This window comes from Mobula hypostoma, chromosome X2 (assembly GCF_963921235.1).
Source record: "Mobula hypostoma chromosome X2, sMobHyp1.1, whole genome shotgun sequence".
Lineage (NCBI taxonomy): Eukaryota > Metazoa > Chordata > Chondrichthyes > Myliobatiformes > Myliobatidae > Mobula > Mobula hypostoma.
Window position 1 is genome coordinate 44,906,223 of NC_086129.1, and position 24,236 is coordinate 44,930,458.

The window sequence follows — 24,236 nt, forward strand, 5'->3', positions numbered from 1 at the left end:
AAAAAGGAGGACATCTCCCTTGTTCGAGAATGAAAAGCCTCATCCTGAGAGCAGATGCGGCAGAGATGGAGGAATTGAGAAAAGCAGGTGGCGTTTTTACAAGTAGTGGGGTGGGAGGAGGTGTCGTCTAGCTAGCTGTGAGAGTCCATGGGTTTGTAATAGACATTAGTGGATAAGCTGTCTCCAGAGATAGAGACAGTGAGATTGAGAAAAGGAAGGGATGTGTCGGAAATGGACCAGGTGAATATGAGGGCAGGGTGGAAGTTGGAGGTTAAGTGGATGAAGTCGATGAGTTCAGCAGAGGTGCAGGAAGCAGCACCAATGCGTCGTCGTTGCAGCATAGGAAAAGTGCAGGATGGCCACCAGTGTAGGCTTGGAACATAGACTGTTCCACGTAGCCAATAAACAGGCAGGCATAGCTGGAACCCATGCGAGTGCTCATGGCTACCCCTTTTGTTTGAAGGAATTGAGAGTGAGGACAAGTTTCGCTAGGCGGAGGGGAACTGGTGAGATCTGGTGTCCAGAAAAAAACGGAGAGCTTTGAGGCCTTCCTGGTGGGGGATGGACATGTATAGGGACTAGATATCCATAGTTAAAATGAAATGATGGAGTGGGGGGCAGGGAACTTGAAATCCTTGAAAAGGTCAAGAACATGTAAGGTGTCACAGATAGGTAGGGACTAAACTAGGAGGGATAAAACAGAGTCGAGGTAGGTCAATATGAGTTCAGTGGGGTAGGAACAAACTGAAACAATGGCTCTACCTGGACAAGCGGGTTTGTGGATCTTGGGTAGGAGGGAGGGAGAAATAGGAGGTGCGGACTGCAGGAATTATGAGGATGGTGGTGGTGGATGGGAGATCCCCAGTTCTTATAATCCACTTTGTTAACCAAGGTGGCACAGGAACTAAAATTTACTGTCTTTTTTTATAATGACAACTGTGGCTGAGTGCCAAGACATTAGAGATTTATCTACTTTAGCTAGATAAAGTTGACTAAACAGTTGACTATTGCCAAATCATTTGAAATAAGCAGTGTAATTTCAATGAAAACTTGCTAAGGTGCTGAGTAGCTCTTATGTGCTAAGTGACTGTATCTAAAAAGTATTCTGGATGCTTGTGTTGCAAATATGACTTGATTCAAGTTTCACTAAGGTTTTTATTGAATGTCAGTGGAACATTGGACCTTTCTTGTATATTAAACAGAAGAATTTATTTTGTATTTGCCTTTTTTTTGCTCCTCTATCTATAATCCACAAAAGTATAGACTGTGGGAAGTCCTTAGGCTTGATTGCACAGAATTCTGACTGTAATTCTGACCCTTGCAATATTGAGTCTTAAAACACTGTCAATGTACATGCTACAGGATGTTTAAAAAAACAACCTTAACCATTGTCCTTGGCTTATCTTGTATCTTTCTTTTAAAAAATGATGTAGATCCAGTACCATAACAAAACATCCTTATTGCAGCATAAAATCTGTTCACAGATGACCTCTCCAATAATTCAGTAGTTAAAGAACTGCAGTTGCACACAACATTTTTAGTAACAAGTTGTTGAATAACCTAGCTGAAATTTATATTTTGTTAACTATGTTTTAAATGTAATTTTCTTAGATGCATACCATTTCTGGAGGCTCTAACTGGCATTAGCAATTTCCTTATTAGAAATAATTCAGATATAGATCAGAATTTATAACCACAAACGGAAAGGGGAAGGAAGAGAGAAATTGAATAAGCTGAGCTGTTTGACAAAACTTTTCTGTCGGTAAACTGTCGCTGAATAAGTTTAATAAATGATCTGATACTACTCATACTGCTCTGAAATGGGTTCATACTGCATTATATCTACATCTCAGCCTGTACATGATAGTGTGACTACTCATGTTTGCAATGCTAAGTTTGTATAAGCAAAGTGGTTATTCCAGCAAATCAGCTGAACTCTAACCTAATCTTCTCCCAGACTCTGATTCTTGACTTCCTTTCTGTTGCCTCTTCTTAAAACACAGACATTTAAAATGTTAGACTGTCTTTATCAATATTTCATGTAAGTTGCCTTTTCAGACATTGTTCCTCTGTATTCCTCAAACAATATTATCTCCTTGTTGATACTTACATTAAATTTAGAGGGAGAAGGCCAGAGGAGAAAATTTGATGCAATAGTGGAAATGAATACAGAGGTTCCATACACATACTAATCCATTGGCTGTGAAATTGTTTGGGATGTGATGAAGATGTGAAATAGATGTAAAGAAAAATCCTCCATCAACAATAATGACTTTTAAGCTCTTCTATAAAATGCTGTCTGAGTCCCTCATTAACTATTTGGATATTGCCTTCTTTTTGACTCAAATTCATAAACACATAACACTGCAGTGTGCTTTCATTTATGTTATGCTTGAATTTTGGTCTTTTAATTTTGTCAATAATAGAGAAATAAGCAGCAACTATTGTAATGTTTACTGCGCCATACATCTTAAAATTGATATTACATATTCTGAATTGCAGTTTATGTTAAGAAACAAATTTTGCCTATTTTAAGCCAGAACATAATTGGTGTCAACTTTGGACACAAGGTATTGTTTAATTACTTAATAACAAAGATTTATATGTAACAATAAACGAAGCTTCTATTTTCAACTATCCAGCATTTGATAGAAACAAAGTTCAGTGCAGTAGAGGGCAGTATTGTTCAAATAATGGCTAAACTTCATCTGCTGTGGCTATGGTGATGTAATTGGCCAGGTAAATCTTCAATCCTTTATGGCAAACAAATAAGATGGAGCATGGAAACAGCTGAATGGCTTTTTTCCAAGCTGCATCTTTTTATGACTCTATGACACTTTTTTGTGACTTTAAAAGAACAATTTCTTGGGGGGAAAATTACGCTCGTTTTCTGTACCTCCCTTTTAACACACTGGCAGGCTCTGGTTAAAGAACGATTTGTGCAGATGGTCATTCCCCAGTGTTTGCAAGACACTTGATTACAAAGTAGGGTATTGTTAAAGCATTGTCATTCGCTCCCATAGTTGCCAAGTGCTGAGACAGATAGGACTGCATCTGCAGCATGCACCCACATTGGACCCCCTACAATTCGCCTACCGATTCAACTGATTGACAGACGATACAATAACCACAGCTCTACACACCGTCTCTGCATATCTGGAGAAGAAGGATACTTAAGTGAGAATACCATAAGTTATAGGAGCGGCCATTCAGCCCATCGAGTCTGCTCTGCCATTCAATCATGGGCTGATCTAGTTCTTCCGGTCATTTCCACTCCCTTCCCTTCTCCCCATATCCTTTGATGCCCTGGCTGATCAAGAGCCTATCTATCTCTGCCTTAAGTGCGCCCAATGACTTGGCCCCCACAGCTGCTCGTGGCAACAAATTCCACAGATCTACCACCTTCTGACTAAAGTAATTTCTCTGCATCTCTGTTCTAAATAAAGATTCTTCAATCTAATCCTAAAGTAGTGTCTTCTTGTCCTAGACTCCTCTACCATGGGAAATAACTTTGCCATATCTAACCTGTTCAGGCCTTTTAACACTTTTAACATTTGGAATATTTCTATGTGATTTCCCCCTTCATTCTCCTGAACTCAAGGGATTTCAGGAGAAGTCAGAAAGTCAGAAGGCATGGGATCCAGGAAGTTTGGCCAGGTGGATTCAGAATTGGCTTGCCTGCAGAAGGCAGAGGGTCGTGGTGGAGAGAGTACATTCGGATTGGAAGGTTGTGACTAGTGGTGTCCCACAGGAATCTGTTCTGGGACCTCTACTTTTCGTGATTTTTATTAACGACCTGGATGTGGGGGTAGAAGGGTGGGTTGGCAAGTTTGCAGATGACACAAAAGTTAGTGGTGTTGTAGATAGTGTAGGGGATTGTCGAAGATTGCAGAGAGACATTGATAGGATGCAGAAGTGGGCTGAGAAGTGGCAGATGGAGTTCAACCCGGAGAAGTGTGAGGTGGTACACTTTGGAAGGACAGACTCCAAGGCAGAGTACAAAGTAAATGGAAGGATACTTGGTAGTGAGGAGGAGCAGAGGGAGCTGGGGGTACATGTCCACAGATCCCTGAAAGTTGCCTCACAGGTAGATAGGGTAGTTAAGAAAGCTTATGGGGTGTGAGCTTTCATAAGTCGAGGGATAGAGTTTAAGAGTCGTGATGTAATGATGCAGCTCTATAAAACTCTGGTTAGGCCACACTTGGAGTACTGTGTCCAGTTCTGGTCGCCTCACTATAGGAAGGATGTGGAAGCATTGGAAAGGGTACAGAGGAGATTTACCAGGATGCTGCCTGGTTTAGAGAGTATACATTATGATCAGAGATTAAGGGAGCTAGGGCTTTACTCTTTGGAGAGGAGGAGGATGAGAGGAGACATGATAGAGGTATACAAGATATTAAGAGGAATATATAGAGTGGATAGCCAGCGCCTCTCCCCCAGGGCACCACTGCTCAATACAAGAGGACATGGCTTTAAGGTAAGGGGTGGGAAGTTCAAGGGGGATATTAGAGGAAGGTTTTTTACTCAGAGAGTGGTTGGTGTGTGGAATGTACTGCCTGAGTCAGTGGTGGAGGCAGATACACTAGTGAAATTTAAGAGACTACTAGACAGGTATATGGAGGAATTTAAGGTGGGGGGTTATATGGGATGCAGGGTTTGAGGGTCAGCACAACATTGTGGGCTGAAGGGCCTGTACTGTGCTGTACTATTCTATGTTCTATGAATACAGCCCAAGAGCTGCCAGACGTTTCCCTTTCATTCCTAGAAGCATTCTCGTGAATCTTCTCTGATCCCTTTCCAATGTCAGTATATCCTTTCTAAAATAAGGAGCCCAAATCTGCACAGAATACTCCAAGTGTGGTCTCATGAATGCCTTATAGAGCCTCAACATCACATCCCTGCTCTTGTATTCTATCCCTCCAGAGATGAATGCCAACATTGCATTCACCTTCTTCACCATCAACTCAACCTGAAGGTTAATCTTTAGGGTATCCTGCACAAGGACTCCCAGGTCCCTTTTGCATCTCTGCATTTTGAATTCTCTCCCCATCTAAATAATAATCTTCCCTTTATTTCTTCCACCAAAGTGCCTGACCATACACTTTCCAACTTAGCCACAAATCCATGAATCCCATGGTCCAAATCATTGACATACATCATGAAAAGCAGCAGTCCCAACACCGACCCCCTGTGGTAACTAGCAGCCAGCCAGAATAGGATCCCTTTATTCCCACTCTCTGTTTTCTGCTGATCAGTCAATGTTCCACCCATGCTGGTAACTCCCTTGTAGTTCCATGGGCTGTTATCTTGCTAAGCAGCCTTGTGTGGCATCTTGTCAAAGGCCGAATGAACATCCAAGTACGCCACATCTACTGGATCTCCTTTGTCTAACCTGCTTGTACTTTCCTCAAAAACTTGCAGTAGGTTAGTCAGGCAGGATTTTCCTTTCAGGAAACCATGCTGGCTTTGGCCTACATGCTGTTCTTGGATGACAGTTCAGCATTCAACACCGTAATTCCTTCCAGGCTCGACAAGCAGCTCAGAGACATCAGCCTTCACCCTGTCTTGTGTAGCTGGATCCTGGACTGCCTGTCAGATCGCTGGCAGGTGGTAAGAGTGGGTTCCCTCACCTTTGCCCCTCAACACAGGTGCCCCTCAGAGCTGTGTCCTAAGGTCCCTCCTTTACTCTCTGTATACCCATGACTATGTCGCCACACACAGCTCCAATCTGATAATTAAATTTGATGATACTACATTGATTGGCCTAATCTCAAATAATAATGAGGCAGCCTACAGAGAAGAAGTCATCACCCTGACACAATGGTGTCAAGAAAACAACCTCCCCTTCACTGTTGCAAAAACAACAGTGCTGGTTGTGGACTACAGGAGGAATGGAGACAGGCTAACCCCTATTGACATCAATGGATCAGGGGTTGAGAGGGTGAACAGCTTTAAGTTCCCTGGCATACACATCACTGAGGATCTCATGTGGTCTGTACATACTGGCTGTGTGGTGAAAAAAGCACGACAGCACTTCATTCACCTCAGACGGTTGAAAAAGTTTGGTATGGGCCCCCAAACCTGAAGAACTTTCTCCAGGGGCACAATTGACTGGCTGCATCACTGCCTGGTATGGGAACTGTACTTTCCTTAATTGTAGAGAGTGGTGCCGGCAGCCCAGCGCATCTGTAGATGTGAACTTCCCACTATTCAGGACATTTACAAAGACAGGTGTGTAAAAAGGGCCCGAAGAATCATTGGGGACGCAAGTCACCCCAACCACACACTGTTTCATCCAGGAAACAGTACCTCAGCATAAAAGCCAGGAGCAGCAGACTCCGGGACAGCTTCAACCAAGCCATCAGACTGATTAATTCACACTGATACAATTGTATTCCTGTGTTATGTTGACTGTCTTGTTGTATATACTATTTATTACATAGAAAACCTACAACACAATACAGGCCTTTTGGCCCACAATGCTGTGCCGAACATGTACTTATTTTAGAAATTACCTAGGGTTACCCATAGCCCTCTGTTTTTCTAAGTTCCATATACCTATCCTGGAGTCCCTTAAAAGACCCTATTCGAACTGCCTCCACCACCATTGCCGGCAGCCCATTCCATGCAATCACCACTCTGTGTAAAAAAAAACAAACAAACAAACAAACAACAACTTTCAATTTTTTAAAAATTAGTTTCTACATAGAAGAATACAGAGTACAAGAAAGTATATATAAAAGGTCAAAAAAAACCCAATTACATTATATCTATTCATAATAACAATCTCATTACCCCGTATTCATGTAGGTTAGTCAAAGTTATATTGAAATATACTAATTTATTACAAAAGAAGAGTCTAACTCCTACCAAGACTGAAGCTGTTTTATTGAGGAGAAAAAAAGGTAAAATACCTTCTCGTACAATAAAAATTAATAGTAGCCAACATCTAAATTTAAACAACAAATTGAGGGTTTTGAAAGTTTTGAAAATAATTCAGAAAGGGTCCCACAATGTTTAAAAGTCTTGATGAGATTCAGAAATTAAACAACGAATCATCTCTAAATCTAAGCATGATATAACGTCGCATAACCATTGAGCATGAGTAGGAGGAGAAACATCTTTCCATTTAAACAAAGGTGCCCTCCTAGCTATAAGAGAGCTAAAGGCCAAAATATGTAAATCAGATGTCTTCAGCTTGATATCTTGTCCTGCAACAATACCGAATAGGGCCGTCAGAGGATTAGGCTTAAAATTGACTTTGAAAAGTAAAGAAAAATTTGAAAAACTTCCTTCCAATTTTTTTTTCAAGACATGGACAAGTCCAAAACATATGAATTAACGAAGCTTCTCCATTATTACATCTGTCACAGTAGGGAGATATATCCAAATAGAAATGAGGTAGCTTATCTTTAGTCATATGGACTCTATGTACCACCTTTTTTTAAAAACTTCTTTGAGTACAAGAAGGACGAGACTGCGCAGGCGCGTGACGTAGACAGGACAGCGTGGAGAGTTTAAAAAGGAGACTACCCTATACAGCGAGCAGTGGAGTGAGTGGTAGCAGAGTGTTGGGCTTGGGACAACGGGCTTAGGCGGTAGCGGGAAGAGGCGAGAGCAAGGCACCAAACCTTTTTTTTCCCCCCCTTGGCGAATCAGCCCAAACGGACAGAGGAACAGCAGGGCTCACACAGCTAACAGTACGAGCTAATGGTTTTAAAAAGTTCGTATGTTTGGCGAGGGAAGTGGATGAGTAGACTTACTTTTCCTTGTTTCATTCCTGCAGAATTAGGTAGCATGCCTGCAGGGTTAGTGCTTTGTTCAGGGTGTCAGATGTGGGAATTCTGGGAGACCTCCAGCCTCCCTGATGGCCACATCTGCACCAGGTGCACCGAGATGCAGCTCCTCAGAGACCGTGTTAGGGATCTGGAGCTGCAGCTTGATGACCTACTGCTTATTATGGAAAGTGAAGAGGTGATAGACAGGAGCTACAGGGAGGTAGTCATCCCTAGGCTACAGGGGTCAGAAAACTGGGTGACTGTCAGGAGAGGGAAGGAAAATGCCCGCATAGTGGAGAACACCCCTGTGGCTGTCCCCCTCAGCAACAAATATCTTGTTCTGGATGCTGTTGAGGGGGATGACCTGACAGCGGATGGCCACAGTAACCGGGTCTCTGGCACTGAGCCTGGTGCTGTTGTGCAGGAGGGAAGGAGGGAGAAGAGGAATGCAGTAGTCGTAGGGGATTCCATAGTCAGGGGAACAGACAGGAGATTCTGTGAGCCTGGTAGAGATACTGGCATGGTGTGTTGCCTCCCAGGTGCCAGGGTACAGGATGTCTCGGAATGTCTGCTAGATTATCACATTTGCGTATGTGAGTTTCTTGTAAAAAAAATAATAGGGACCTTAAATTTCTCAATATAAGCAAAAATCTTATTACGTTTACTAGGGTGATTTAACCCTTTCACGTTAAAACTGAGTAAATTAATAGTTTGGTCCATTTTTAATGTTATTTAAAGGAAGGGTTAAAATGTAAGTTAAAAACCAAGCCATAATCCTTGAGAAATGGTAACCAAGCCAACAAGTTGGCTAAAAATTCGAAAACAGCTTTTGCGTTTAAAAAAAAACTTACTCCTGACATCTCGTCCATACCTATATCCAAGCACCTTAAAACTGCCCTCTCATGCTTGCCATTTCAGCCCTGTGAAAAAGCCTCTGACTATCCACAAGATCAGTGCCTCTCATCATCTTATAATCCTCTATCAGGTCACCTCTCATCCTCCGTTGCTCCAAGGAAAAAAGGCCAAGTTCACTCAACCCATCCTCATAAGGCATGCTCCCCAATCCTCTGCACCCTTTCTATGGTTTCCACATCCCTCCTGTAGTGAGGCAACTAGAACTGAGCACAGTACACCAAGTGGAATCTGACCAGGGTCCTATATAGCTGCAACATTGCCTCTTGGCTCCTAAACTCAATTCCACTATTGATGAAGGCCAATGCACCATATGCTTTCTTAACCACAGAGTCAACCTGCGCAGCTGCTTTGAGTGTCCTATGGACTTGGACCCCAAGATCCCTCTGATCCTTCACATTGTCAAGAGTCTTACATTAAAACTATATTCTGCCATCATATTTGACCTACCAAAATGAACCACCTCACACTTATCTGGGTTGAACCCCATCTGCCACTTCTCAGCCCAGTTTTGCATCCTATCAATGTCCTGGTGTAACCTCTGACAGCCCTCCACACTATCCACAGCACCCCCAACCTTTGTGTCATCAGCAGATTTACTAACCCACCGCTCCACTTCCTCATCCAGGTCATTTATAAAAATCACAAAGAGAAGGTGTCCCAGAACAGATCCCTGAGGCACACCACTAGTCACCGACCTCCCTGCAGAATATGACCCGTCTACAACCACTCTCTGCCTTCTGTGGGCAAGCCAGTTCTGGATCCACAGAGCAATGTCCCCTTGGATCCCATGCCTCCTTTCTTTCTCAATAAACCATACATGGGGTACCTTGTCAAATGCCTTACTGAAATCCATATACACTACAACTACTGCTCTATCTTCATCAATGTGTTTAGTCAAATCCTCAAAAATTTCAATCAGGTTCATAAGGCATGACCTGCCTTTGACAAAGCCTTGCTGACTATTCCTAATCATATTATGCCTCTCCAAATGTTCATAAATCCTGCCTCTCAGGATCTTCTCCATCAATTTACCAACCACTGAAGTAAGACTCACTGGTCTATAATTTCCTAGGCTATCTCTACTCCCTTTCTTGAATAATGGAACAACATCTGCAACCCTCCAATCCTCCAGAACCTCTCCCGTCCTATTGATGATGCAAAGATCATTGCCAGAGGCTCAGAAATCTCCTCCCTTGCTTCCTACAGTAGCCTGGGGTACATCCTTTCTGGTCCCGGTGACTTATCCAACTTGATGCTTTCCAAAAGCTCCTGCACATCATCTTTATTAATATTGACATGCTCAAGCTTTTCAGTCCACTGTAAGTCATCCTTACAATTGCTAAGATCCTTTTCCATAGTGTATACTGAAGCAAAGTACTCATTAAGTTTCTCTGCTATCTCCTCTGGTTCCATGCACACTTTTCCACTGTCACACCTGATTGGTCCTTTTGTCACGTACCCTGTGACGGGTTAAAGAACCAGCAGAAATTGAAAACACTTTGGAGTCCAGTATTGCTATTAACTAATGGTATTTATTAGTAACTATGCAATACAGTAATATAAGCACAGATAAATCAAACAGGTTAGCAGTGATTATATATATATATATATATATATGTAAGTGTGGAAATATATGAAAACCAAGCTTCTTCAAGTCTAGGGGTAAATAGATAGTCTTACGATGATGAGTAAAGTTCAGTTCAGTTTGTGGTATTGAGTAGTGATGGAGAGAGAGGGAGAGATTTGAGTCTTCAGGTGAGCTGACGCCGCCGACCTTCCCATTGTCCTCCAAAATCCTTTAGAAGTCACCGACTGTGACCACAACAAAGGTGACCGTTCTTCTGTGGTGGAATTATCAACCCAGGCGAGGGTCGGACACACGAATAACTCCCCACAGGTCACACTCTTCACACTGCGAGAGCCACTGATCGATCCTCCAAAACCCACCTTTTCTGTGGGTACCACAAAGCTCATTCAGTGTCCAAAACCATGTGTCTGTCAGTCTATCAGCTGACCTATTTATCTCACTGTGCTGAACACCTGCTGTCTCTCAAGTAGCTCCTCCCTTCTGTCTCTGTAAGAACTTGGAAGCTGCCAGTGTCCTTGCAAAGTGTAAACATGCTGCAGAGAAATCATAACACCATCTCAAAAGTCTTTGCCCCTCTCCCCCCCTCCCTCTCCCTCTGGTGTTGAACAACTCACTCTCTCTCTATAACAAGGTGTCTGGTGTTGAACAACTCTCTCTCTCTCTAACTCTCTCTCTATAACAAGGTGTTTGGTGTTGAACATCTCTCTCCCTCTCCCTCTCCCTCTCCCTCTCCCTTTTCAAAAGCACAGTTCATAGGGGTAATTCAGGACCCCATCACACCATTCTCTCACGTCTTACCCTCTGGCTCTTCACGTACTTGTAGAATGCCTTGGGGTTTTTCTTAATCCTGTCCATCAAGGCCTTCTCATGGACTCTCCTGGCTTTCCTAATTTCATTCTTAAGCTCCTTCCTGCTAGCCTTATAAAATCCCAGCTCTCTATCATTACCTAGATTTTTGAACCTTTTGTAATTTCTTCTTTTCTTCTTGACTAGATTTACATCAGCCTTTGCACCACGGTTCCTGCACACTACCATCCTTTCCCTGTCTCATTGGAACGTACCTATGCAGAACTCCACGCAAATATCCCCTGAACATTTCTCACATTTCTTCTGTATATTTCCCTGAGAACATTTGTTCCCAATTTATGCTTCCAAGTTCCTGCCGGATAGCCTCATATTTCCCCTTACTCTAATTGAACGCTTTCCTAACTTGTCTGTTCCTATCCCTCTCCAATGCTATGGTAAAGGAGATAGAATTGTGATCACTATCCCCAAAATGCTCTCCCACTGAGAGATCTGACACCTGACCAGGTTCATTTTCCAATACCAGATCAAGTACAGCCTCTCTCTTGTCGGCTTATTTACATACTGTGTCAAGGGACCTTCCTGAACACACCTAACAAACTCCACCCCATCTAAACCCCTCACTCTAGGGACATGCCAATCGATATTTGGGAAATTAAAATCTCCCACCATGACAAATCTGTTATTATTACACCTTTCCAGAATCTGTCTCCCTATCTGCTCCTTGATGTCCCTGTTACTATTAGGTGGTCTATAAAAAAACACCTGGTAGAATTATTGACCCCTTCCTGTTCCTAACTTCCACCCACAGAGACTCCGTAGACAATCCCTCCATGGTGTCCACCTTTTCTGCAGCCGTGACACTATCTCTGATCAACAGTGTCACACTCCCACCTCTTTAGCTTCCCTCCCTGTCCTTTCTGAAACATCTGAAGCCTGGCACTCGAAGTAACCATTCCAGCCCTTGAGCCATCCAAGTCTCTGTAATTTCCACAACATCATAGTTCCAAGTACTGATCCACGCTCCAAGCTCATCCGCTTTGTTCATGATGTTTCTAGCATTAAATTAGACACATCTCAAACCATTGATCTGAGCATATCCCTTCTCCCTCTCGCTCTGTCTCCAAGTTTTCTCCACATGTGCACCAACCACCCCTTCCTCCGTCTCTTCAGTTCAGTTCCCACCCTCCCCAGCAATCCTAGTTTAAACTCTCCCCAATAGCCTTAGCAAACCTCCCCGCCAGGATTCAAGTGCAACCCATCCTTTTTGTAGACAAGTCACTCCTGCCCCAAAAGAGGAACCAATGATCCAGAAATCTGAATCCCTGCCCCCGCTCCAATCCCTCAGCCACGCATTTATCCTCTACCTCACTCTATTCCTATACTCACTGTCACCTGGCATAGGCAGTAATCCGGAGATTACTACCTTTGTGGTCCTGCTTTTCAACTTCCTTCCTAACTCCTGTTGTCTGCTTTCAGGACCTCCTCCCTCTTCCTGCCTATGTCGTTGGTACCGATATGTACCACAGCCTCTGGCTGTTCTCCTTCCCACTTCAGGATATCATGGACCCGATCAGAAACATCCTGGACCCTGGCACCTGGGAGGCAAACTACCATCCGTGCTTCTTTCCTGCGTCCACAGAATCGCCTGTCTGACCCCCTACCTGTAGAGTCCCCTATTACTGCTGCCATCCTCTTCCCTACCCTTCTGAGCCATAAGGCCAGACTCTGCGCCAGAGGCACAACCACTGTTGCTGCCCCTAGGTAAGCCGTTTCCCCCCCCCCCCAACAGTACTCAAGCAGGAGTACTTATTGTCAAGGGGTACAGCCACAGGGGTGCTCTCTAGCCATATGACCCCTGCCCTTCCCTCTCCTGACCCTTACCCATTTATCTGTCTCCTAAGGTCCTGGTGTGACTACCTGCCTATAGCTCCTCTCTATCACCTCCTCACTCTCCCTGACCAGACGAAGGTCTTCGAGCTGCATCTCCAGTTCCCTAACTCGGTCCCTAAAAAGCTGCAGCTCGAGGCACCTGGCGCAGATGTGGCCGTCTGGGAGGCTGGGAGTCTCCTGGACTTCCTACATCTGACACCGAGCACAGAACACCGGCTTCACACACATTCTTCCTGTCTGTATTCTAAACTGGCAACCTATCTCGCCTCGACTTGTTATCGCCGAAGCCCCGTTGAGTCAAAGCCCTCCTATTCTGTCTCCTTCAATTCTGATGCCCGCGCTATAAAGCTGTCTCCTTTTAAATTCTTCTCGCTGGCTGATGTCCACGCACTTGCGCAGTCATGTCTTGATCAAACCGCTGAAGAAATAACCGTCTCCTTTTAAACTCTTCTCGCTGTTCTCACAAATTACTATTATAACGTACTATACATTTCACACTTAGATGGAAACGTAGTAAGAATTTTTACTCCTCATGTATTGAAGGATGTAATTAATAAGTCAATTCAGTTCAATTCAATTCATGTCCTACATCAAGGATGTAATTCCGGCTACCTTGGACCAGCACCGGTTCACCTACTAGGCAAATAGGTCCACTGAAGATGCCATTTCTATCACTTTTCATGTTGTCTTGGATCACCTGAAGCTACGTCAGAATGCTTTTCATTGATTACAGCTCGACCTTTAACACCATACTACTACATCAACCTGTAATTGGATCTTGGACTTCCTCACTAATTGTACCCAGATGGTGAAACTAGGCAAGTGCACATCAACCCCCACCACTGCCCCCAACCCTGAACTCTACTGCCCTGTGGTGGTGTGTACTGAGCCAACTTTTCTACTCTCTCTTCGCCTGTGACTGCACTCCTGCTCATGCTACAAACTGAGTCATCAAATTTGCAGACAACGCAATAGTGATTTGCCTAATCACAAACAGTAACAAATTGCATATAGAGAGGAGGTGCTGAAACTGTCTGATTGGTGTAGGAACCACAATTTATCACTCAACTTCAAAAGAAATGCTAATTGACTTCAGGAAGGCAAGAGCTCCCAAACAAATCCCACTGTTCATAAATGGTGAAGTAATGGAAAGGGTCTCCAGTTTCAAGCTTTTGAGGGTGAACATCACCAAGGAGCTCTCTTGGTCTGTCAGAACAATCTCGATAGCAGAGAAGGGACAACAACAACTATACTACCTGAGGTGCTTAAGGAGAACTAATCTGCCCCCAAAATTGCTGTGCAACTTTTATCAATATGTGATAGAGAGCATACTGACATAGGGAGTGACAGTGTGGTGCTCTAGCTGCAGCAAGACAGACTACAAAGTACTCCAGTGGGTGATTAGGATGGCTCGGCACATCATTGGGACTCAACTGCTAGACCTGGAGATAATCTACAACTCTCAATTCTATGGCACGTTCGTAAGATCATTAAAGACTCATCCTATCCTAGATACTGTCTGTTCAATCTCCTGCCAACTGGTAGAATATGCTTCCTTGGTTAAGCTGTTTGGGTACAACTGCAAAACAGCTTCTTCCTGACAGCTGTCGTGCAGCTAAAAAATAATGCTGCACCTCAGCTTGCCAATGGCCTTTGAGTGGCCTATAGAAGTCACCTGTTGCATGTAAATGGGGAATTTAAAAAAATTAAGCAGTATCGCGTGCATTGTAAATACCTGTTTTGCACAGACTGGAATGTTACCACAGTTGACAAGTTTGATGCTTCTTTTAGGTACTTTACAGATTTCAATTCCTTTTGCTTGGGGTCAGGGTTTTGATCCTTATCCTGAATGAGATTAATTGATGATGCAAATCCAAACTCGACCATTAAATCTGATTCCTTTTGGTTTGTAAATTTTAGAAAAACAGCAAAATAGATTTGCCAGTGATACCATCTAGATGTTCTACTCATTATAACATACTCATTTTTTTTATTATACTGCTTTTAATTTATTCAGACTGACCAATGGAAGAAGGGAAAGAGTATCACAAACAAAGGTTTTGAGAATGTTTTTGTACATCAATGGGGGGAGATCTTGTAGAGGTATACTAAATTGTGAGGGGCGTAGGATGAATGCATGCAAGCTTTTTCTCCTTCAGGTTAAGTGAGACTAGAGCTAGATCTCATAGATTTAGAATGAAAAGTAACATATTCAAGGAGAATCTGAGGGGAAACTTCTTCACTCAGAGGATGGTGCAAGTTTGGAATGAGCTGCCAGCAGGAGTGGTAGATACAGGTTCAGGTGTAACATTTAAGAGAAGTTTGGATAGGTACGTGGATGAGAGGTGTTTGGAGAGATGGCAGTGCTGTTTCTACGTTGTAGTACTCTGTGACACAAACAAATGAAATCATTATTTTGGCATATCAGTAAAAGTAATTTGGTTAGTTTGTTTGTTTCATTACTTTGTTTCTGGTTTCACACAAGGGAGTAATATTCTGTTTCACACTGTAAAACAGTGATTCTAAGCAACAGGGAAGAAGTTTTGAGTTTTCTTCTGAACAAGAAGGACATAACCAGTAAAGTAGTTGTCAGTAGGTTGATCTCACTGAGGCAGATAGGGCTGACTCATGATGGTTGTTGGAGCATCGAGTGGAGAGTGTGTGCCACTTTGCTGTCTTTGGAAACTATAGGTTTTCCTACAGTTCTCAGTGAGAATCGTATGTGATTCATTTATTCTCAACCTTGAGTGAAAATTTGTACATTTTAAAGTTTTTCAGTTGGAGGATATCAGACCACATCTGAAGACTAAAGTTCCACTTGGACTCTTTAGTTTTAGTTGGAAATACATTTTGAACATAAAGTAATAATACACAATATCCAACCTGCAAGTCATGTCCAACATGTTGATGGTTCTTCTGGCCAGCCTCAGTATACATTGAAAGTCCATGTCTACGCAAGTTCATTGTTGGTGAGAATTCCTCCACCTTCTTTGTTTTCCAAAGAAGTGGGACAGTCCTGACTTATTATATAATTCAGGTATTTATTGATCAAGTATAGTTTTCTTTGGATAGCTTCAGCCTACAGGTTTCCCCCGCCATCCGAAGGCAGAGCGTTCCTATGAAACGGTTCGTAAGCCGGAATGTCGTAAAGTGAAGAAGCAATTACCATTTATTTATATGGGAAAAATTTGTGAGCGTTCGCAGACCCAAAAATAACCTACCAAATCATGCCAAATAACACATAAAACCTAAAATATCAGTAACATATAGTAAAAGCAGGAATGATATGATAAATACACAGTCTGTATAAAGTAGAAATACTTCTCTACAATCATTGCCTGCACTGTTCGCCGTAGCGAAAATCTCACGCAAGCACTTTCGGCAGAACACAGCGCAAGCACTCTCGGCAAAAACACTCTCTCCAGTAACTTTTAAGCTATGAAGCTGCCAAATCATACCAAATAACGCATAAAAATACACAGCCTATATAAAGTAGAAATAATGTATGTACAGTGTAGTATCACATACTGGAATTGGGAAGACAGCGTCGAGCACACTGATGATGGTGTGTTAGGCTGAGTCATTGGAGGTTGGGATGGTGCAGTGGTCCCCACCCTCCTGGCTGCTGACCGATACATTGCCACGAAGCATGCGGCAGCTGGGACGCACCCAGCACATCTTTAAGAAGAAAGCCGAAATAAACAAGCTAATTAATTAGGTGCCTAATCGCCTCTGATCTGGCCGACAATTACATGCCGGGCGGCACCTAATTAATTAGCTTGTTTATTTCGGCTTCTTTTGTTAAAGATGTGCTGGGTGCCTCCCGGCTACCGCTGTATTCCCTGCAAATCGGTATCTGTCCGCGGCCCGGGGGTCGGGGTGGTGGGACACTGGGGTGTCGTCTGTTTCCACCAGGGCAGGTAGGTCATCTTCTATGTCTGCCTGCCTCGATGTTGAAGGTTGAGGTTCGTCGTCTGCTGTGGCTGATGTGGAAGGCTTGAAAAACTACAGTATGCTTGACTGCCAGCCTCGCGCATTTTTCTATCATACAGTTCTTTGTAAGCACTTAAACCATCTTGCAAATATGCCCTAAACTGACACACCCTTTCAAAATTAAAGTCGTACTTTTCTGCAATCATTGCAGCGAAAATCTCACACAGTTGTGTTATGTACCCCGTAACTGGGTTGCCAAACCAGCAGAAATGGATCACTCAGTTGGAGTCTGGATTACTAGAACTAAGAAAGTTTTATTAAAGAAACAAGCAACACAGTACTCTAATCAAAAGGATAATGAATGCAACAGTTCAGCAATGATAAACATACATGTACACAGAATTAAGATAACAGGCTCAATCAAGCTCTATCGTTGTCTAGGGGTAAATGACCAGTTTCAAAGTGATGCAAAGTTCAGTTCAGTTTAGTTCAGTTCATTTCGCAGTAATCGCTGCCGTGGGAGATGGACAGTGTGGGGGAAGGAGAGAGAGAGCAAAACGAATGAATATTCAAAACAGCTTCCACACACAGACCTTCGCAATCAGCTTTCGGGCGAGTCCTTTGTGATGTCATCTGAGGTCACCGACCGTGACCCCTCCGTTTCCAGATACGATCGTTTCTCTGTGCTGAACCTGGCACCCAGGCAAGGGTGGACACACACCAGGTTCCCGCCGATTGTGCCTTTCTACCCTGTGCATTTATGGCTCGGTACCTCCCACCGACTTGTGAGAGACGCACCGCTTCCAGGGTCTTGTTACCTCGGGTGTCATGTGTGTCCTGCCTTAGCGAACATATTCCCCTTTTTATTCCCCTGCTGGGGTATCGCCTGTCCATCACTTCAAACAGTTCAGGGTTCAAAGGGGGAGCCGCTCTTGACAGCTCCCTCCTTCTGTTACTCTCTCTCCTGTCCCTTCATTACACATCTCCAAATGCTGCTTCATTGTTTTCCTTATCTCTCTCTCTCCTGAAGACAGGTGGCAGACCAACTGCTGATCACACAGGACAGCTAACATCTTAATCTATGTGTATTCTTGTCACAGTTGCTTCATGTTCAGTTCCGGAAGACTTCACTTTCAGTCCGTTCACTACTGCATTCGGTTTTGATTGTTATCCTTTTCTCATCCAGTTGCATCAACTCTTCATCTATCAGTTCTTGGTCATGGGATGCCAAAACCTCTTCAACATCATCTTCGTCAGCTTCCACAAACCAAACTCACTTTGTCCTTACTTCCTTCACCACAATCAAAACGCTTAATTATGTCTAGTTTTATGCTAAGTGTAACACCCTTACGAGCTCTTTCAGGCTTTTCCAATACCTTAGAACTCATCGTGCTAACAGCTGCTCACAGGCACGTGTTTAAGCAATGTCGGCTAGAATGCAGTTCCGGGGGAGGAGCTTGGCTGCTCGGGGCGCGTGCTGCCTTTTTTCATAACAGTGAAAACACCTTCTGTTAGTGAAAACAGGTAACTAATGTAGGTCTTTCGTAACAGTGAGGTTTCGTAAAGCGAACATTCGAAAAGCGGGGGACACCTGTACTTGTTAATTAACTATTCTGTTAATTTTACTCAAGTAGTTGACACAAGCTTTGGGCTTGTCTCATTGTAACAGAAGGATTCTCTCTAGATGAAACTAAAGTGTTCAATATCATGATAGTTCAAGAAACAACTTCCACTAATGATTTCACTGATATTTTTAAGGCACACTATTTCAATGGTAACCGCTGACACCTCAGTCATTGTAACAGATGTCAGGTGTGAGCTATGTGCATTAAAATTGATAACCTGGACTTATTTTCCTTACTCAACTACATCCCAGACTTTGAGTATCTACAGATGTCTCTAACATTCATAAATACTGAAAATAAAATGTAAAATATTCTCATATTGAAAACGATAAGAAACCTACTGAATATTGAAAGACTGAGATAGTCTGGACGGGCATTGAATCTTTCCAATAGTGGGAGAGTCTAGGACCAGAGGGCATAGCTGCAAATAGGAGGACATCTCTTTAGAACAGAGATGATAAATTTCTTTAATCAGAGGGTGGTCAATTGACACGGCTGTAGAGGCCAGGTCATTGGGTATTTTTTAAAATGGAGGTTAGTAGGTACTTAATTAGTAAGGGCATCAAAGGTTAGTGAGGAGAAGGCAGGAGAATGGAGTTCATAGGGAGAATAAATCATCCATGATCAAATGGTGAAGCAGACTCGATGAGCTGAATGACCAAATTCTACTTCTATGACTTATGGTCTGTGGTCTTGTATTTTTCAAAGCAAGTGACAATAAAAGCCTAAAACGTTAAAACCAGAGAAATTGCAGAAAAGCAATTAAATATATGTAGCTGAATTGAAATCAAAATATAAACTACTTCCCCTTTTGGAGGTGTTACTCTCCAGCGAGGTGTGAATGGAGCTGCTGAGCTTGCACTGGTTCAGTGCCCAGTTTTCCTTGCATAAATACTGAAAACATGCACAAAGTCATGCTTGTGCCATTGGACTCCATGAACATTTATGTTGTGCAATTGGACCTCAGAAATGATTCAGTCTGGCCGTTGCTGCAAATAAAAACTTCAGTATAATTTGCTTCTTGCTTCAGATGAATAAATAATGAAAAAAGAAGGACATCCTGCTTGCATCAAATACCTGCACTCTTCCTATTGTCATGGGTTAGTTGGAGACCAGTGGGTTAATTCTGGACATTATTCTGGGCCATTTTGGGATACCCAATTACCATTGTATCCCATCAGAATTTAATGATATTGCAATAACTAGCATCGTGCCTCTCTTTATGCACAAAGAATACAACCCTTTATATGTAACTTTCTTTTCTTTTCCAGAAATCCAAGAATATGCCCGGGAGATAGGAATTGACCCTGACAATGAACCGGAATTAATGTGGTTAGCCAGGGAGGGTATCGTGGCACCTTTACCCCAGGAGTGGAAACCTTGGTAAGGTGGCAGTCAATTTTTTTACTGTTTGCAATATAATTTCAGTAATGATTCATATGAAGTTTGAATGCATTTGTGCAATTAATCCATGCTAACTTATAAGAAGGCATTAGAGCTGTGCAAACTAGTATTCCAGCATCTGCAGTTGCTTTCCTTGGTATGACCCAATCTTAAGATCAATCTTCATTTACAGGCCACTACTTTATCAGTATTTTTATTATTATTATTATTAGAAATGTAGAACACTAACTTACCCTTTCAGCCCAACAAGCCCACGCTGCTGATGTGACCAATTAACCTATGCCTCTGTATGTCTTTAGACTGTGGGAGGAAACCAGAGGAAACCCATATACTTGCGGGAAGAATATACAAACTCCTAATAGGGCAGCAGTGAAATTGAATGCGGGTAGCTGGTATTGTAATAGCATTATGTTAACCACTACACTATCATGTCGCTCCTTTACCCTGTGTAGATCACTTGAATACTGAGAATAGTTTGCGAAGTTTGATTTGTATCACTGTCAAGATTGAGGAGGTTGAACTTGAGGTGTTAAAATAGCAAAGGAGCATATAAGGATCAATACATTCAAACCACCTGGAATGAAGATGTAGCTAGCCCATCAATAGTGATTACAAGAAATGTTCCAGATCATAAGATTGCGGAAATTTAGATCCCTCTATTCAGCCACCACCTGACAGCTTACAGGTGTTGAGTCAATTGGAATTTACAAGATAGAGATCAATTGGTTTTAGTTGCAAGGATACAAAGGCAAGTTAATTGAATTGAAGAACATATCAGCCATGTTCTGATTGAATGGCACACCAGATCCAAGGGTCTCACGCCTGTTACTGTACAAGCACTACCCTTATTCACTCTTGTGAAACCATTATTTTAATCTGCCTTAGCTTATTCTTCTTTAATTTCCACTTACTCTGGTAACTTGTTTCGTATACTGCATGAAAAAGTTGTTCCTCGAGTCCCTTTTAAATCTTTCTCCTCTCACCCTAAATCTGTGCCCCATGGATTTGGCCCTCATTTTCCAAGGAATAAAGACCAACTTCTCCTTATAACTTAGATCCTCTACTCCTGGCAAAATCCTCATAAATCTTTTCTGCACCCTTTTCAGCTTACCCACGTATTTCCCATAGTGGAATAACCAAAACTCTACACAATATTTCAAATATGGCCTCACCAATGACTTGTACAACTGCAGCATAATATCCCAACTCATATACTCAGTGCCTTGTCTCTGAACACCAAAGAGTGTCCTAGCTTAATTAAACAGTATTCCAGATGAAAGAGGGTTATTATGATTTTAAAATTTTATCTTCAATGATCCTGACCCGGATCTGGGCTGTACCCTCCAAATATCCGGACCTGCATCTCGGTTTTTTTGCACTACCTTACTTTCCATTTTTCTATTTTCTATTTATGATTTATAATTTAAATTTTCAATATTTACTATCTATTTGTAATCCAGGGAGCGGGAAGCGCAGAATCAAATATCGCTGTGATGATTGTACGTTCTAGTATCAATTGTTTGGCGACAATAAAGTATGACATATCTTGTTCATCCAACATGGACTTTGCTGTTCTATTAAAAATTATTGGATGCAGTGAACTGCTGAAATCACAACTTGAATTATGTTTCACGCTTTAAAGTAACTACTGTGGATCTCCAATTATTTTTATACTTTTTTTATTGGATCCTAACTAAAGTTTGCAACTTGCAAAGTTGCACAAAGACAGCTCCATTGAAAATAAAAAGGGAGAGCTGCAGGGAAAGGAGAGGCAACCAAGTGAAAATGGTGCAACAGTAAAATTTGACAGTATTTCCAAATTGGGTGTGAATGCACTTTGTATTTGACCGAAGGAAAAATAAAGTTCTATGGACCTATTTTATAATGTCTATATTTTAACAAGTTAATTAAAAAAAATGCATATTACCTGGAAAAAAAAGTGAACCAAATGCTGGCGGCCCTGGGTTCGCTTGGCAGAAAAATATAAACAGCTGCTGCCTGATGATTAAATGCCGGGCAGCACACAGGAGCAATTTATTCTTTTGAACAATTTGGGCTACCAACATTTATCACTTAATTATGGGATTTTGTGCAGAGAAGAGAGTGTTTGTTTAATCATAACTGCACCATTTCAAAGTTGAGTGGAGTCTACATAAAAACAGTTTTAATAAGGTCATATTCTACTTAAAGAATATTTTATGTAGAATGTGGTAGTTTTATAGAAATGAATTGATCTTCGGTGACAATCCATTAAAGTTTGATATAAAATTTAAATTTCATTTGTGAATTAACTTTGCAAAGTTGTTGTATTTCAATTAAACTAAATTTTTAATGAATTATCATTAAAGATGCATTTCTCTATCATCCTTTGTCAGGGAACAGCAACAAACTGGTTGGCCAGTCAATGTTAAGAACTATAGTCATGGTGCTTCTCTTTGTTCTGCTGGCTCTCAGCATTTTTTTCAATGGGCTAATATTCAGATCAAGACACTCCCAATGAAAAAGTGGTACTCAGAAGCAAGTGCAAGCAGAGTTGCACATTTCAGCTTCTGGTGTCTCCGTTTTTCTTTATGTGGAGTTCATCTCACTATCAAGCAATACCTTTCACGCACAAATATGTACCACTTTTTTCCCCTTTTCAGTAGTTATTATCTCTGTCGCAGCTAGTCCTGAAGAAGGTTTTTTGGCTGGAAATGTTGACTGTTTATTCCTTTCCATAGATACTACCAAATCTGACTTCAAAGTTTCTAAGGTTCATTTATTATCAATGCATGTATCCATATACAACTCTGAAATTTGTCTTCTCCAGATGGCTACAAAACAAAGAGAGAACATGAAAGTCATTCAGAGAGAAACATCAAGCCCACCCCACCCCTGCACAAAAAAAAACAGTGCCCTGATCATTAAGCCCCAAACCCCCTCCCCACACAAAATGGAAAAGGAACATCAACCCCTAATATCAACCCTTCCCCTGCACAAAGGAACTGACAGAACATCAACACTCAAACACTCTCCCCTCGTACAACAAAACAGAAAAGGAACGGGTGATAAAAAAACACAGAATGTAACAGCCATAAGTCTGAAAAGGTGCACAGTCCATAAATGCAAACAGTCTAATCCACAAATGCAGAACCACAATACCATCCTCCGATATCCCCGACATTCATCGAAAGAGAGGGACGCCACATGAGGCAGAGAAACCGACCCGTCTGCCACAGTGAGGCACACAGCGATAGGCTTCTTGGCAGCGTTCAGAAGGAAGGCAGTCGGCGCTGAACTCTCATTCGCCTTCCACGTTCACCTTGATGTCTCAATCTTCCTTGATGCTTCAATTGGCGAAATGGAGTCGAACATTGGCTCGCCCCCTGACTCGAAGTTTCTTCGTATTGAGGCTGCCTGAGTACGTGCTCACTTCCCGGAATCTTCTCAGAGACAGCAAAGTGCTGGATCACTCAATTGATTTCCAAACTGTAAATCACGGGCTCTAACAGACCTTGAAACACATTTAAGGTGAAAAACAGACGTAAAAGAAGTAAAAAAAAGTTAAAAAGTTATTTTCGTGAACTATCTAGAAGATGTCGACTCGAGGGAGCATTGTACACTGGCATCACCTTCACCAGAGTTCCTCCAGCATTCTGTGCGTGTTCCTCTAGATTTCCAGCATCTGCAAAATCCCTTGTGTTATTATGTCTGTGTTGATCTTTGAAGCAATTCTTATAACTCTGAAGGTTTTATACCCTCTTTTACCTTTGCCTCATTCATCTTCGACTCTAGAATTTTTTTTTACTTAGAATTTAGCAGCTATAGATGGAATAGCCATTACTTATACTAATTGCATTCATTATTACAGCTCTTCTCTTTTCAGGAATTAACTTGAATTTGTCTGATCCTTCATTAAATCCCCAGTTCCTTCATTATATGAATCTCAGGGAATTATACCTGTCTTATGTACATATTAAGATGCCCTTTAGATCCTTCCTAAAATGATGTTCCCAGAACTAAATATTCTGAATGATATCATCTTAACAGGTTATAAACAATTTGTATTTATGCACTTCCTTTAATATTTGCAAAACATCTCAAACTTCTCAGGTACACTTTTAAAGCAATTTGATACTGATCTTGAGTTATTGGTGCAGATGACCACAAGATTGCTCAATTGAGTGAGCTTTGAGAGTATCATGAAATAGGCAAGAGATTTGGTAAGGAAGACAGATTTATACTTTATACTTTATTGTCGTCAAACAATTAATACTAGAACGTACAATCATTTGATTCTGCGCTTCCCGCTCCCTG

At 42.0% G+C, this 24,236-nt stretch overlaps 1 protein-coding gene across 7 annotated transcripts in view; it reads left to right on the forward strand.

Moving 5' to 3' along the window:
* Nucleotides 1-24,236, forward strand: part of LOC134340740 (centrosomal protein of 164 kDa-like) — a 315,206-nt gene that overhangs the window by 42,597 nt on the left and 248,373 nt on the right. For 6 of the 7 annotated variants that reach the window (XR_010016618.1, XM_063038209.1, XM_063038210.1 and 3 more), the window contains exon 3: nt 19,808-19,919. Coding sequence is in view for 5 of the 7 variants with exons in the window: in XM_063038209.1 (XP_062894279.1) it covers nt 19,808-19,919 (112 nt within the window). In the remaining 2 variants the exon portion in view is untranslated. Of the gene's footprint in view, nt 1-19,805; nt 19,920-24,236 lie in introns of those variants that run through there. The other variant, XM_063038214.1, reaches the window with a different exon arrangement.